Source organism: Solanum lycopersicum, chromosome 1 (assembly GCF_036512215.1).
Source record: "Solanum lycopersicum chromosome 1, SLM_r2.1".
NCBI classification, from domain to species: Eukaryota; Viridiplantae; Streptophyta; class Magnoliopsida; order Solanales; family Solanaceae; genus Solanum; species Solanum lycopersicum.
This window is the reverse complement of record NC_090800.1, coordinates 85,294,497-85,310,269: the sequence shown is the minus strand read 5'-3', so window position 1 is coordinate 85,310,269 and position 15,773 is coordinate 85,294,497. Positions and strand designations below refer to the sequence as shown.

The window sequence follows — 15,773 nt, the reverse complement described above, 5'->3', positions numbered from 1 at the left end:
AAATTTGCCATCAAAATCCGGATATAAGCTGTCGAGGTTAAAATTATTTATCTCAGAAAAGATTTCGTTGAATTTAAATTATCTGAACATTGTACATACTACAACAAGAAATCTATAAACTCGAGATTTAAAAAATCCTCTGTGAGCTTACTATTCTACAATAATCATTTTGATTGGTATTTATTTTAAAGAAGGGAAAGTGTGTGGGTGAACAGCTGAAGCTTTCTCGACTGCACTTGGTCATAGTGATTTCTGGGATACTGGATCTGATGTAGAGAGCTCATTATACATGTCAGATATTGCTTTGGCGAAATAAGCCTTCGCCTGAGGCCTCTTGACCTGGAAATTGAAACAGAAGAGAAGTACATAAATACATACATCTTCACCCCAAAAGTTTAGAACATTGAAAAATGCTAGTGAAATTACCTTGAACGTGGGTGTGAGAAGGCCATTTTCGATTGTGAAAGGCTCAACAACCAATGTTACAGCTTTTGCAAATTCGAAACCTCTCAACTGTGTATTGCAGCAAAGAGAGAGCATGCATCATTTGCCGGATCAATTGAGAGATCACTTCAGCATTTTAAGAAACTAAAAGCCAGGTAAAAAAAGCCCAAGTCAAATAAATTACCTGAGCTTCCCTTCCAACTGCATCCATCTCAGCAAGAACAGCAGCCCTTGCTCTTGGATCATTGCATAGTTGTCCCAAATCTTCATACTGAAGACATCATATTAAAACCAAGGGAAATAAATCAGCCAGCTTCTTAGAGAATGACAAACAAATATCTTCAACAACACAGCCTAAAATTTCATTTGGTTACAGCTATTCCGTAAAACTAAATTCTGAAGAACAGGTCAGATGACTGAATTTTGTATTGCTGAATGATTTTAGTAACTGAATACCAAGTACTGAAAACATAAGGCTGAACTATTTGAAACTTACCACTGAACGTAGATCTTTACATCTCCTCCGATGGATGATATAAAACCAAATTCACAAACTGATGAGTTTAGATGTCTTACAAGTTGATATTTCAAACGTTCTATTTTTTTTTGGATGAAGCATGTATTCCATTGAAAAGCATCAAGAAGTTTTTTATTGTTTGTGTCAGTTAGATGTCTCATATTTGCTTTAGTGGCTTTATGTAATATCATGACTAGATTATTTAAAAAGCATCAAGAAGGTTTTTATTGTTTGTGTCAGTTAGATGTCTTATATTTGCTTTAGTGGATTTATGTGATATCATGACTAGATTATTGTGCTTAGTGAAATGTGTCAATTTCCTAGATTTTACTTGACCAAGGGAAAATCATTGAGGAATACATCGAATAAGCCATCAGCAGGATCAAAAGTTAGCCAGACATTAGATACCAGTATATTTTATGGTAAGCTCTGAAGCAAGTTATAATTTTTTTTACAACCGTAGCATCAAGGCCAGCTTGTGCACACCTCAGCTAATTCCACAGGATACTACCACCAAAAAGGTAGGAACAGGTCCCCCGTAACCTTGTCCACCAAGGGCCAAGGCTAGATGGGATGAAATAGCGAGTTGTAACTTTCTAAATGTGTGAATATAAGCACAGCTGATGTGCTCTGTGCAGAGTTGATGATAACACACTCAAAATATGAAGGTTCATGTAATGCAACACGAAACTCCAATGATGACCTCGACATAAGTTTGCTTAAGTGAAGCATTTCACAAGAAGTAAATGCAATGACTAAATGAAAAAAATTAAGAGCTACCTTGATTCCCTCAGATGATGCCCATTCCTTCAAGACATCTGGCTCTACACAAACTATTGCTACTAAAGAGGAATTAAAGCTATCACCTGTGAATGTTGCAACAGTGAGCAAAGGACATTTATATAGTGAGCAAAGGACATGGTTTAATCCATAAGAGAGAATTCCATTATCTGCTTACCATAGACGAAGCATTGTGCAATAAATTTGCATTTAGCATAAACATTCTCAATTTTCTCAGGAGCTATGTATTCACCCTGTGCCAACTTGAAGATATTCTTCTTCCTGTCCACAATGACAATTCAGAGATCATTCTACCATGGAAGACAAGCAAACACAGAAAGATAGATGTTCTAATATCAAAAGGGGGTAAAATTAACGTTGAGAACGATGTAACTACATCATAATAAAATATTTGATGGAAATGGTAGGGTTGATAGAAATCCTTGCCAACCACTAGGTGCCACAAATAAATGGGTGGGGTGGGTAAAAGTTGTTTTGTATCTCAAATTAAAAATATCTAAGGTTATCTCTCCTGATCAAGCCGAATAGATTCTACCTGTCAATAATCTTCAAGCGGCCTCCAGGTAACCATAATCCAATATCACCAGTATGCAGCCAACCGTCATCATCAACTACCTCCTTCCTGTTAACTACTAGGTCAGGCAAATTATCTTGGAGAAGCTCATGGCAATGACAAAACAAGAAATGAAATATCAATGAGTAAGGTATGTACGTCTGCACTTCATCTTTGTAATAGCCTTGAAAAACAATAGGACCTCTAACACAAATCTCTCCACGAGGATGAGGCTGATCCTCTGATGTGTAACTCATTTCGGGGACATCCACAAGCTTTATCTCTGAAAATAGCAGAATCGTAGACAATTTAAACTCCTTTACAGCTTTTCTTTAGCAATCATTAAGTTAACTATAGCGCCGCAAAAAGTAGAAGAACAGGAACCACAAAAGAAAGTTGACACACTCTTTAGCAAATTCAGCATGGAAATGTGCAGTTCACTTATAGTACTACGACATTTTGTGCAAGGTAATTTTGCATATTAACCTTGTTGGCATTTAAAGTTTTAAGCCTTAACTTTCTCTTGCAAGCTTCTAATTTCGCGGATCAACTTATCAGCCACAAACTTTTTAGTGGAAATCTTGGCCCTCCGAGACTGCAACACAATTAGGAACTTTTTCATGAATTTCTCTCATGTTGTTAAGCTTCTATAAACAAATTATTAACCTTCCAGTGGTCATGAAAACCTTCGATATGCCTCAAACAGCCTTTAATTCAGCTCAACAAGGGGAATAATATCGAAGGGAAAGCAAATCAAGAACCGAAACTAGTGATATCAATGAAGTTTATATGCCATAATTAGTTAAAACCTCACCACATGCTGTATTTGGAGAACCAACATGACCAATTAAGTTATCAGTCTCGTCCATTGAGCTTATGACACATGAAGTCTCAGTCATGCCATACCCTTCCATTACTTGACAGCCAAAACATCTGCAGGAAGGAATTTATTCAGAGCAAAGCCAACTACTGGAAGTCCTCAGCACTAACAAGAGCCAGAATTTGATGAACAAAATCTCCCAGTACTTTAGAACAGCAATAATGGTCAACTTACACTCTCAAGAACTCCAACACATCAGGGGACAATGGTGAGGCACCTGAGGTCATAAGACGAACTCGTCCGCCCAGTTTGTCCTTTATTTTGTTGAACACCAACCTATCCCACATTGGTGATGGCTTTCTACCTGAAAATATGAGATTCTGTTAAAAGAGAGATAAAAACTCATAAAGATATGCAGCAAAAGTATTTACTGCTGATATGCAATCGATAATCCGTGATAACATCAGATTTCGTCCAAGCCAATAACACTTATAAACCAATGCATGGCCAAATAGTTTTCTAGCACGAATTCTATATTGCCTAGGCGGGACACCTAAGGTGACCTACTGCTTGATAAATGGATTAATCCAAGACCCTTACTCTCAAGTGATTTGAGATAACTAAAGGAATCTCTTCAAGAGTAATATTATAATTTTAATTTGCATGCGTTACTCTTTCCAGGTTGTACATACTACACTTACTAGCTGATAGTAAGTAATTCACTTTTCATTTAAAATCTTAAGCAGACTTGACTCTTGAAACCTCTTTCCAGCACAACAGAACAGAATTGGAGAACTCAGCTTTGTGGCATGAACAGTAAATTATACTTCTACAGGGGGTAAATGAGTCTTAGTCTGACCACTCGAAAAACATAGTCCTTTTAAAAGAAAAAATACAATAAGATAAAATCTGATTTAATTTCTGTTATAACAGCTCAGAAACTGCCACTCTTCCTCAAAGAAAAGAAGGAAAATGTAAGAGCTCATAATCAATGCCCACTGAATAAAATGCCAGTACATCACATCTTTTATGCCCTTAACTTTTAAAACATTTTCAACCGTTGTTTAAATAAAAAAATTGGATCGGATATTTTTCCGGTTATAGGTAGTCACGTGAATTGAAAAAGGAAAAATTCTCAAATGGAAAAACACTATAAATAATCATTTAATTAAATGCTCTATAACAGCTCAACCCCTACAACCCTCATCCGTGTCGCAAAAGAAAAGATTGAAATAGGTAAGAAAGCCTTTGTTCTTCTCTTATATGCTTTAACTTTTCTAACGAGTTCTAGTTTTATATTAGGAATTAAAAAAACTTACAGCAGTCAAACCATTAAACACTTCTAAAATGTTAATTGGCTCGCAATATTATATGAATGAGACAGGTTTCCAAACAATGTGCTAAATAAGGAAGATGAGATGGAAACTCGTGTCAATTTCTCTCTTCATTATTTGAGAAGTGTTCTAGAATCATGAAGTGTGCATTCTCAATTTGAGAATTGAGCCACCAAAAGTTCCCTCGAATAATTTGTGAGGCAGGAAATAAGTTGTTAAGCAAGGAGAAACAGAGTCCTAGCAGTGATAGACAGGAGCCAATGTGTTGCATAACATCATGATATTGAGGGATCATCTTTTTCTAGATGAGTGTATGTTGCAATCATCTAAAGCAACCAGAGGAGAATCACAAATAAAATTGAAATAACTCACCGTTCATCACAGCTTGCTTCTTGGAGTTGTAGGCAGCATTAAATAGTCTCTGCTTCAGTACACCAGAAGTTTGTACGGCATTTGTGATCCTATAATGAGGCAGATTGGCAAAATCTAAGACCCCAGTCTACAAAGATATACACTATTTAGCACCCAAGAGTGCAACCTAGTGGTCGACGAAGTGGGTTGAGAACTGTGAGGTCTCAAGTTAAATATCTCGCGGATACAAAACACTAGGTGATTTCTTCCCATCTGTCCAGTCCTTGGTGGTCAGAGATACCCGTACGTGGAAGGTAACCCGTACCCCATGGAATTAGTCGAGGTGCATGCAAGCTAGTTTGAATATCACAATTGACCCAAAAAAAAAAGGATAAACACTATTTAGCAGATCACATAAATATTACCCAGCATATATCCTGTTGAAGAGACGAGGAACACTGCTAAATATTGTAGGTCTAAGTGTCACCAAATCATCCATCAATTTCAGATTGTCCTGCAAAGTAGAAATGCTAATGGTAAGTAATGCTTTGCAAAACAGATCGATGAATTATGTGATATCAGTAGGATCCCTTTTAGAGCTTATACGTCATAAAACTGAATTAGTGTCGAGCTAAAAGCAGCGCATTTAATCTCTACAAAACGTTTGCAAAAAACTACATATGAATTGAATAAGAGGAACTTCTATTAAACCCAATTTGCTCGTTGATCATGAATCCAGGATCAGAGGTCTAAGAAAACAAGGCTACACCAAGAAGCTAAAAGTAAATAAGTACTTAATATCCAATTAACTAGCATACCCCCTGGTAGAATCCAACCGCAACACCAGAATATACCGATGTAATTTGGTTGGCACGTTCATAGATGTGTGCCAGGGGAAGATAGGATATGTATCTGCAAAAATATTCACATAGTGCACACTAAATCAGGAATTAATCAAATATGCGTATATAGACAAACATTTTTAGGCCAACTCACATGTCAGATGGATAAAACTTGATTGCAAGGGTCATGCCTGCAACACTTGCTATCAGGTTTGCATGGGATAATACGACACCCTTTCAAAAGAGGGAAAAAACAAGGAAAAAAATCAGGGTCTGACAAGATCTTGTTAACAAGAGAAATAACCACTACAGGTACTGGTCGAGTAAGCAGATTCTGAAGTTGAAGAAGTATAAGCAATACCTTTGGTGTCCCCGTAGTACCACTTGTATAGCATATGGTAGCAATATCTTCAGGCCTGGGAGGGCAAAAGGGTTGCATACTGCTGCGGCCCTATTGATAAGCATGTCGATCAGTCATTGTAAAGTTTTTACAGAATATAGTTAAGTTGTAGGAGAGCTAATGATGTGCAAGAATGTCCATAATGTAAAATGAAAGTAGCGAGAATACACGACATTAGAACAGATTCTGATTACAACTTTGTTACAACTTTAAAGTAATTCCCAAAATTATTTTAATAGACTCAAAACATAAAAAGGCCAGTCTCTAACCCACCCACCCCAAATCCCGCAGGTCCTTCACAAAGACTCATATAAAGATAGGAGCAGTGTTTCAAGAGGCATTTTATGCAGCACAAGGTGAGGCGAATCTACTAGGTGTACATCTCATGTATCATCAATTTTATAATTTTCTTACCAAAAAAAAAAAAGCAAAAGTCAAATTTTCCATAATTTTGCAAATACATTCAAAACATAAAAGGGCCAGTCTCTAACTCACCCACCCCAAATCCCGCAGGTCCTTCACAAAGACTCATATAAAGATAGGAGCAGTGTTTCAAAAGTCCGGGGGCGCGAGGTGAGGCATTTTATGCAGCACAAGGTGAGGCAAATCTACTAGGTGTACGTCTCATGTTACATCAATTTTATAATTTTCTTACCAAAAAAAAAAAGCAAAGGTCAAATTTTCCATAATTTTGCAAATACATTTAATTAAATCACCAACAATATAGAAAAAAAATATTATAATTACTATTTGAGAAAGGTAACGTAAAAACGTAAAAAATTATAATAACTGAGATAATCTTTAAAATAAAATCATCACCATTTCATCATGGATCTCCACATCTATTAGTCCTCCCCCTTCCCCCCCCCCCCCCCCCCCCAACAAAAAAAAAATTAATATTTGCATTGATCATTGTTTATAGATTATAAAGAAGGAGAAGAATAGAAAGTGTAAGTGCAATAAAAGAAAGGGATAAAGTTGCCTCAAAACATAGTCCTATGGAATCTCTATCCTATCAATTTCATGCATGATTATATAAAAACTATTTGTGTGTCAGCTTCTATGGTGTTACTTTCTTTATTTATATATCTATCTTATGAAAAGTCACTACAACATAAAAACATAATAGCTTAAGTATAAATATCATTACACCAATAATAAAAACATGATTTATAGAAAAAAATACTTTTAAAACAATTAAAAAAACAATTTTAATGTCCAAGGCGCACACTTTTATGCCCAGGACATACGCCCCGAATTCTAGGGTGTATGTATGGATCTACACCTTTCATTTACGCCCCGGGGCATTTTTGGTGTGCCCTGGACGGAGACTCACCCCAAAAACACCTTAGAAAACACTGGACATAAGGAAGCATAGGTGACACAAGGTATTTGGAAAAAAAACTAGGTACGGAAATCAAATTTGTTAATAAGAAAAAAATGCTCTCAGCGCACTTTAGCAAGGTCTCCTAACGTACACCATCAGCAATTTCACGTTGCAAAGTCAGGCAAGTTCTGGTAAGGAATTGAGGTCGGAGACAAAATTAGTCACGCCGGAGGAGGGAAATGGAGAGTAGATTACGACCTCTTAACATTTGGCAGTTTCCTCCCAGCTCGATTTCAAACTATTGCAGAGGATGATGGAGATGAATCTGATTCTGGGTCAGGTCAAATGGAGCCATGGAAACTGGTACATATCAAGCAGCTCGAAGGCTACAATTTTCGGAAGAGGACTCCTCATGTCAACCTACATCCCTGGAGAAGCTGGCTTATGAGGGAACAGGGAAGTGAAGCAAGGTAAAGTGCTATCTTATGTACCACCCAGCTCTAAGGAAGGAAAAGTTTATGTGAGTATCGAACAAGAAGACTTAATAGAACAAGCAGAGTACAGGAAATCAGCCATAATTGGGTATATTATTGGTGATACCCCATATATGAAAACAATGGAAAAATTTGTGGTGCACAACTGGAAAAACGAGAAAATAAACCCAGATCTTGTTACATGATGAGGGATACTTTCTTTTCAGATTCGACACTGTTGAAGAATGAGACATAGTAATGCAGGATGGCCCTTATACGTTTTTCCAACAAGCCCTTTGTGCTGCAGAACTGGGATATAGATTTTGAATTCAATCCTGACTGTATCACTATTACTTTTCCAGGGCTGCTGGTAGGGTATTGGTCTAGTGAAGTTTTGAGCAAGGTTGCGAGTGCAATAGGGAAACCTCTCTACACTGATAGTTTTACTGCTTCAATGGCTAGAATTTCGTATGCTAGAGTTCTTGTTGAAACAGATGTATCACAACCTCTGTTGGATTCCATAGAAATGGTAATGCAACAGGTTGCTTCCAGCAGGCTGTGGAATATGATTGGCGTCCCAAGTTCTGCACTGAATGTATAAATTTGGGCATTGTGCTGAAGCATGTTGGACCAAGGGTGAGGGAAAGCAAGCTGAGCAAGAAGAACCTCAATTTCAGGAGGTTAAGAAGAAGAAACGCAGGAACAAAAGACAAAGAGCTCCACAACCAAGATACGACTGGAAGGCTAGAGGGGAAGTAAAGACAAGACCAGCTGCTAGCAAATCAGACACGGAGGAAAGGAAAGGGGCTAATTCTGATCCTGCAAGCTTAGGACAAGGTATAAATACTCATAATTTGATGCAAGTGCAGGCAAGAGTACAGATCACAAATAGTTATAACGTTCTCCAGGAAGCTGAAGATCCTGGGGGCACTTCACAACCCTCAATGATCATCTCAACATGGAACATAAGAGGGATTAACCAGCCCTTAAAGCAGAAAGAGCTAAGACATTTTCTGCAGAAGAATAAGGTAGATGTTATGGGAGTTGTTGAAACTAGAGTAAAAGTTCACAAAACTGGGAATATTTTGCAGAAGATGGTACCTGATTGGAAGCATTGTCTTAACTATCCTATGGCTTATAATGGTAGGGTCTGGTTACTATGGAAAGATCATATACAAGTACAGGTATTGGTTGTTCATGAGCAATTCATCCACTGTAAAATCTCAGACACAACTAATCCTTTCACCACCTACTATACTGTTGTTTATGCCAAGAATGAAAGTCAGCAAAGAGAGGATCTATGGGGAGAATTAGCACAAATTGGGGGTACTATCCAAGAGTCTTGGTTGCTAAGTGGGGACTTCAATAAAGTGTAAACTACTGATGACAGGTCAGGCTCCCCTGTTATTCCAGAAGAAACACAAGCTTTCCAAGATTGTATTGATACACTGCAACTAACAACACTAAAGCAAATAGGATGGCACTTCACTGTTAGAGAACACATGATTCAAGGCCAGAGACGGAAAGAGAATTGATTTTTGGAGACATAGGTACCGGAAAGTACGGATTTGGGGTTCATCCCGCAATCAAGCGCTACTTGAAAGACGGGATAGATTCCACTCTCAGTTAGTATGTACCTTTTTTTTAAGCAAGAACTCTTAACTGTTCGTATCCCATACCTATGGGCTACTTCACTGAGATTATGGTCGGAGTTCACAAGTTGCTTGGATAGAAGCAGGTTAAGAAAGATATTTGAAAGTGCTAGCATAAGGAAAAGATTCTATGGATGGAAAGAGGCCCTTCCTTGCTTTCAAGTTTTCGGCATTAAAAGTCAAAGGATTCTTTGTTTAAGTTTAATAATAAAGTTAAGGATTCTTAGAAAAACCCGCATTCAAGGTCAGAGACAAAAAGAGAATTGATTTTTGGAGACATAGGTGGTGTGGAGACAAATTTTTGAAAGACAATTTTCAGAGATTGTACAGGTTATCTTGGTAAAAGGACTTGACGATTCAGCTATTAGAGGGGAATCATGGTGGAGGGGCTTTTTAGGACTTGAGGTTTAGAAGGGGATTTACCGATTGAGAAGTGACTGAGTTTCGAAGATTGTTAGCCTTACTACATAGGCAGACAATCCGGCATAAAACCCCGGTGTTTGGTGAGAGGGCCCAGGGAATAATGGAGTGTTGACTGTGAACTCATTTTATGAGAAGGGTTAAGGAGGAACGTGCTATTCCATGTGATGCAATATGGATCCATCGGTGTCGAGGAAGGCGTGCTTTGTTAGCTAGCTGCTAGAGGCGTGATTTTTCCAGTGGAAAACCATTAAAAAGCGAAAGTTTGTTTGGTCAGTTGGTGTTACATGTGTAAGGAGGCAGGCGAGAATGTGGATCATCTTCTTCTGTGGGCTAACCATGAGGTTATGGTGGGATATGATTAGGTGGTCCGCACTCCTTGGGTGATGTCAACAACTGTGAGAGATCTGTTGTTTAGTTGGAAGAGTGGGAGAAGGAGAAGAAGACAAAGGGCCTGGAATTTGGTTCCACTTGCATTAATGTGAGAGAGAGAGAAATAGGAGAGTTCTTGAAGGAGTATATAGTCGAGTCTCTTCCCATTGAGAAGTAGCTCCGATCCCTTAAGTTTCTTTTGGTGTGCACAAAAAAGTTCCTTTTTGTATAGATGATAGAGCGGAGTGTGTAGAGAATGCCCTTCAGTAGGATTTTCACCTTTTTGGTATACCACCTGCAAACGACCAGTTTGTCCATGTTTATGACTGAAATTCATTTACTTGATCAAAAAGAAAAAAGAGAAAGAGAAGATCTACAACATAAATAGCATCTTAAAACTGGTCTCCCCTTCTGTGTAATGATGCTCCTTCACTATCAAACATAAGACAAAATCTAGCTCGAAAGGTGAGGTCAATTAGGGCAGGGAGGGAGGAACAGCTACCAAATATATCCCAATGAATTCAGGCTAACACCACCAAGTGAAAAACATCAATTGTCCAAGTAATAATTATTTATGAATTATCATTTAATATACCTGACTCAGAAGCCTTGTATATGATAAGAGCTTCATTCCCGTTGTAGATGGAAGAGATGGGAGATGTTCATCTATCCCACCCACTACCTACACCATCAAAGACAGTAGCTAAACTAACAAAAATATAACAAACTGCTGTTACATGTTATATGATAATCGGACCTAAAATGGACAGTTAGTAGCTCTTACCACAATCAAACGTACAGATGGAATCTCTGATAAAAAGGTCAACAACTGAAAATTCCATGAAAGGAAGGTCAGACAATCGAGAACTTCAACAAGTTTCACCATTCACATAAACATGATTATAGAAAAAAGAAAATCAGATTAGGTGGGTATAAAATGAACTATTGTAGTCTCAGAGAAGGCAAAATTACCTAAGAGTACAAGGTACCAGCATTACACTAGTCTTTCAAACATAATTATAAGGATCTGTTACAGATGAAATCCAGCTAAAATTGGGAGAACCAAGCACATGAAAAGATGTGAAACTTGAAAACAAGGAATTAGGATATTCTTTCTTCTCTTTGTCTTTTAGGAAAAGGAAGGAACTAGCATTTGTTTTAAAGCAGCATTCAGAGGAACAGGCAAACATGACAATATCACCAAGACGGGATGGAAAAGGCAAGGTAGCTAAATCATGATAAATGAAGTAGAAACAAGGATTAGAGTGAAGCATTAAACTGAGTCGTCAATCAGTATCACCATCTTAAAAGGTCATTAACTGCAACTGGAGGAGTTTTTTTGACTTTTAAAGCTTTGCATTAAATAATAACTGGAGAGGTTTCTTTGACTGTGAAACATATCATTACTAAAGATTATTACTCAATACGAACATGCTACTGAGAGGTATTTTAGAATATTTTTTTTTCTCAAACTGATATTAGTAGACTATGAGCAACTCTAACAGAGTCCTCAAAAGTTCTTTCATGTTGTTGACGTGTCTAAGAACTCAAGTTGATCAGAACAATGTTAAGATTAATGTCTCATACTGATGTGATTTGGAAGCATATAAAAGGAGTATACTCTGTTTAGGGGAGGAATTTCACTCACAGTGTTCAAGGTAGTTGGCACACAAAAAATGGCTTGTACATCAGCATGATTAACAATATATTTAACAGCGTCAGGACCTGTTGACAAAAAACATAACAAGTTTAGTATATTTGCCAGCCAATGAAAACTTTCATGAAAACGCCACCTACACACCAAGAGTGTCATATAGAGGGATTGAAGTATATGAATATGCTGAGCAGGCATGGTCTACAATCATCCACTCAGGCCTATTTATGAAGTAAAGTCCCACACGAGCACCCTGGTCCATCAAAAATGGAGAAGGTCAATGATTAATTATATTGTCATTGGAGTACAGTGGCACGTTTTTCTGAGTCAAACAGACTGAGCAAAAAAGGGTGAATCAGAAAACGTTAACGTCCAGAAATCAAATAAGATGATGAGTTTATCACTAACATACCCCAAATAAGCAGAGATATCCTATTTGGTGTTGAAACAGAACAAGGAGGTTAAGAAAAATGTGATGTGGAGATCTCTTTCTTACATTAGTAAATGAATGTATGTAATTTACCAATATGTTCTGATCCGAGTATGACATACCGGTTGTAATCCATAATAGTGAAGTCCAGAACCAATTGCAGTCCGAGCAGTCCCTGCCTCTCCATATGTCATCCATTTGTAACTATGGCACAGATGAAAAAATAAACGAGTAATTAGGGAACTTCTACAATTTATTTCATCCAACAAAACATTGTTAAATGGGTGCAAAATGCTCACTCTCCAACAGTTCCATCTACCCGAATGCGTGAACCCAAATATTTGTAATCCTGAAAGGTTTGAATCGCATGTCTGAACACAAAATATTATCAGATAAAACAGAAATATACTCAACAAAATAATGCAGACAATACTAAAACGTAAGTAGCATATCTCCTTTATGAACAATTAACATAAGAGTGTATACAAGGGGTGATGAGATACTATTGTTGCAGTAATTGTGGACTACACCGCACATCATGTGTAGATAAGAAAATTGAAAAACAAATTTGTGCAAGTAAATGGCATGATAACCTAATTCTTCTTTATATCTAAAGCAATTAAAAGTAAAAAGCAAAAGACGAGATTCTTACTCAAAGTTATCGTGCAATGTCCCAATTTCAGGATGATCGGGAAATCTAGTAACAAGCTTAAGAGGAGATCGTGCAGATCTGCAATAATCATCACTTAGTTGCTCATATGACTTCGAAAGTTATAATTATACATAAATAATTACATATGCAGTATACCCATAGAGATATTATATGCAAGTGATGTATGGATTATATGTGCATCCACACCTGTGAACATGTAAATAAGAAACAATCATGTGTATCTTGCGGCTGAAGTAGAAAATACACGTACCTGTATACATTCCATTTTCCTGTCTGCAATTTCTCAGGAAGAACTACGCTGAACCCCTGACCTGATCATACTTTTACGTGTGATTAACTAAGTAAACAATGAGAAAGAGTAAACACAGCAATGAATGAACAAAAAAAGAAAAGCTGAAAACCACTACATAAAAGGCAGCGAGACATGCTGGAGTCTATGCAAAGCCATATCATGTCAGATACAAAATACCAGACAAACTAGTAACTATTTTTCTTCTATTTTTTTAATATCGAATCATAAATCTGCTTAAAGGAGTGCGGAAGAACTATTAAGATAGAATATACAATCTCTAAGTCGAAGCTCACAAGTTTCTAGAGCACCATTACAATATGCCTACCTACCTTTATACATATTGTACAGTTTGTTTGTTTGCATTACTTCAGGATACTCCTTGTACAGAATAAGGACCACACACGTTCAACAGGAGATCATCTGGACTCACGTTACTGTATATGCATTATATTCCAGTAATAATCAATATTCAGCTAGAATACTAAGGATGGAATGCTTACTGTTCCAGACAGCTAAATACCTTTGTATATATACTAACATAAAGGCATAAGTATATGAGACTACTTCAATGCTTTTCAAACTAATAGACAAATATGCTTCAAAAAGGGAAGGAAATACAACCATCGTACATTTGTATGTTTTCTTTTTCATCACAGGGGTGCCTTTCGTGAGCAACACGGTCTTGCTTCTTTTTTTTTTAGATGATGGTGTTGTAAGCTAGTGTGCACCGCGACTATTACATCATGTACTACTATCCCGGTATCACCCACCAAATCAGATACCCGGAAACTTTGCTCCCCAAGGCGAAGATATATGGAAAGATGTCACCAAAATATTTTTTGCCACTGCTAAAATTTAAACATGAGATCTCAAGGTTCTCCTCTCGCCTCATTAACCACTAAACCCTCATGACTAACACTATCTTCAAAAGCTTGGTTACGTGAGAATCTACATGATTCACTTTCTTAGCTTAAATTGAAAGCTGAAAGATAGTTTCATGGACTCTCCGTGACTCAAGGCTCTCACTGAGAAGTGTATTAGAGTCTCGGAAACTATTTTCGACTCAATGTCTCCATATTAGAGCAAAGAAACATTCTTGTTAAAGGAGATGCTGTAACGGAACGCCAAAATCTACTCACCCTAACTCAAACTGGGGGTTACTAAAGTCTAAACTACACCTATATGTTTGAGTTTGAAGAATATGCCTCATAAAGCATTGTCAAACACTAGCTATATTCCATGGGATTTGTTTCCAAATATTAGAGAAGTTACAAAAAATCTTCCTTTACAGTGCAATTCACAAAAACAAGCATTTTCTCAGGCTGCAACAACTAGCATGGAACACCCCCGTGATCCAACAAAATTTCTTACAGGCCAATAGAAACACCTAGTAGAAAACAGCCAGCAAAGAAATAATTCCCCCAACCATATTTTCCGCAAGATCAAAACCTTCACGGTCAAACACAGATTTTTTAACCAAGCAAAGACCCTCCCGTCTCTGATTCCATATTTTTCCCCCATCTGCCACCCCACCCAAAATAAAAAAGGTGCGGGATGGGGGGTGGGGGAAGGCTATATTATCTATCAATATGGACTATATTTTCCTTCCGGGAACCAAAGGAGAGATCACTGTTCCCACTGATAGCTAAATCTCCAGATCCTCAGGAGTCAAAATATTCAAAAGTAAAGCTCTAACAGGTTCTCAACTTTATAACAACACCCTTTTAATAATTTCGAACGAGAAAGACTTTAGTCAAGTCAGTGGTCTAAAAAGACAACACCTTCCACCCATTAAGTATATTCATATCCAATAAAGGGTCCCAGAAACCACAAATCATAACCCAACCCACTATCCACTATTCTGATCTGGGGATTCCTCTTTAAACATTATACCTTCACAAATCTACAAAAAAATCCATTTTTTTCCCACAATCGTACAACTCCACATATCACATCTACATTCTATGCATATACAAACGTAAAAAAACAAACAATTGAATAATCAGAAAGTGAAGTACCTAGTAAAAATTCGCCGGCAGTTGGGTTTGAACGGATCAATGACCGAGACACGTCGTCGGTGGCCGGAACAAGATGGCTTTGAATAGCTTTCAGGCGTCGCTCTGCCGATGATTCCATTTTTTCAAAAACAAAAAAGAATCGTTTCTTTGCCTTTTAGAATATAACCAGTTGAATCCAGTACTATATTATACTTCTCCGTTTTTAGGATTTTACGGTACGCTGGAGTTGTAGTATATTTTGATAACGTTCAAACGTCAAATGTATATAGATATATACGTATAGATTAGATATGATTGGCACGCTATTCGATGAAGATGACACGAGGTAGGCGTGGAGGAAGAAGACGATGCTTATATTATTCTCTCTTCCATTTTAATACGTAATATTTTTCGATTTGTC

At 37.4% G+C, this 15,773-nt stretch overlaps 1 protein-coding gene across 1 annotated transcript; it reads right to left on the bottom strand.

Moving 5' to 3' along the window:
* Positions 1-43: 43 nt before the first annotated feature.
* On the bottom strand, positions 44-15,773 carry LOC101268145 (long chain acyl-CoA synthetase 6, peroxisomal). The gene is made up of 23 exons (XM_004230153.5): positions 15,374-15,773; positions 13,314-13,374; positions 13,043-13,120; positions 12,690-12,761; positions 12,513-12,594; positions 12,108-12,213; positions 11,955-12,031; positions 11,091-11,135; positions 10,902-10,988; positions 6,024-6,113; positions 5,817-5,896; positions 5,639-5,732; positions 5,246-5,334; positions 4,842-4,930; positions 3,370-3,499; positions 3,130-3,248; positions 2,475-2,598; positions 2,298-2,384; positions 1,920-2,023; positions 1,742-1,827; positions 629-715; positions 427-513; positions 44-339 (listed from the first exon to the last, which is right to left on the bottom strand). The coding sequence occupies exons 1-23, from the start codon at positions 15,489-15,491 to the stop codon at positions 241-243; spliced, it is 2,091 nt and encodes a 696-aa protein (XP_004230201.1). The 5' UTR covers positions 15,492-15,773; the 3' UTR covers positions 44-240.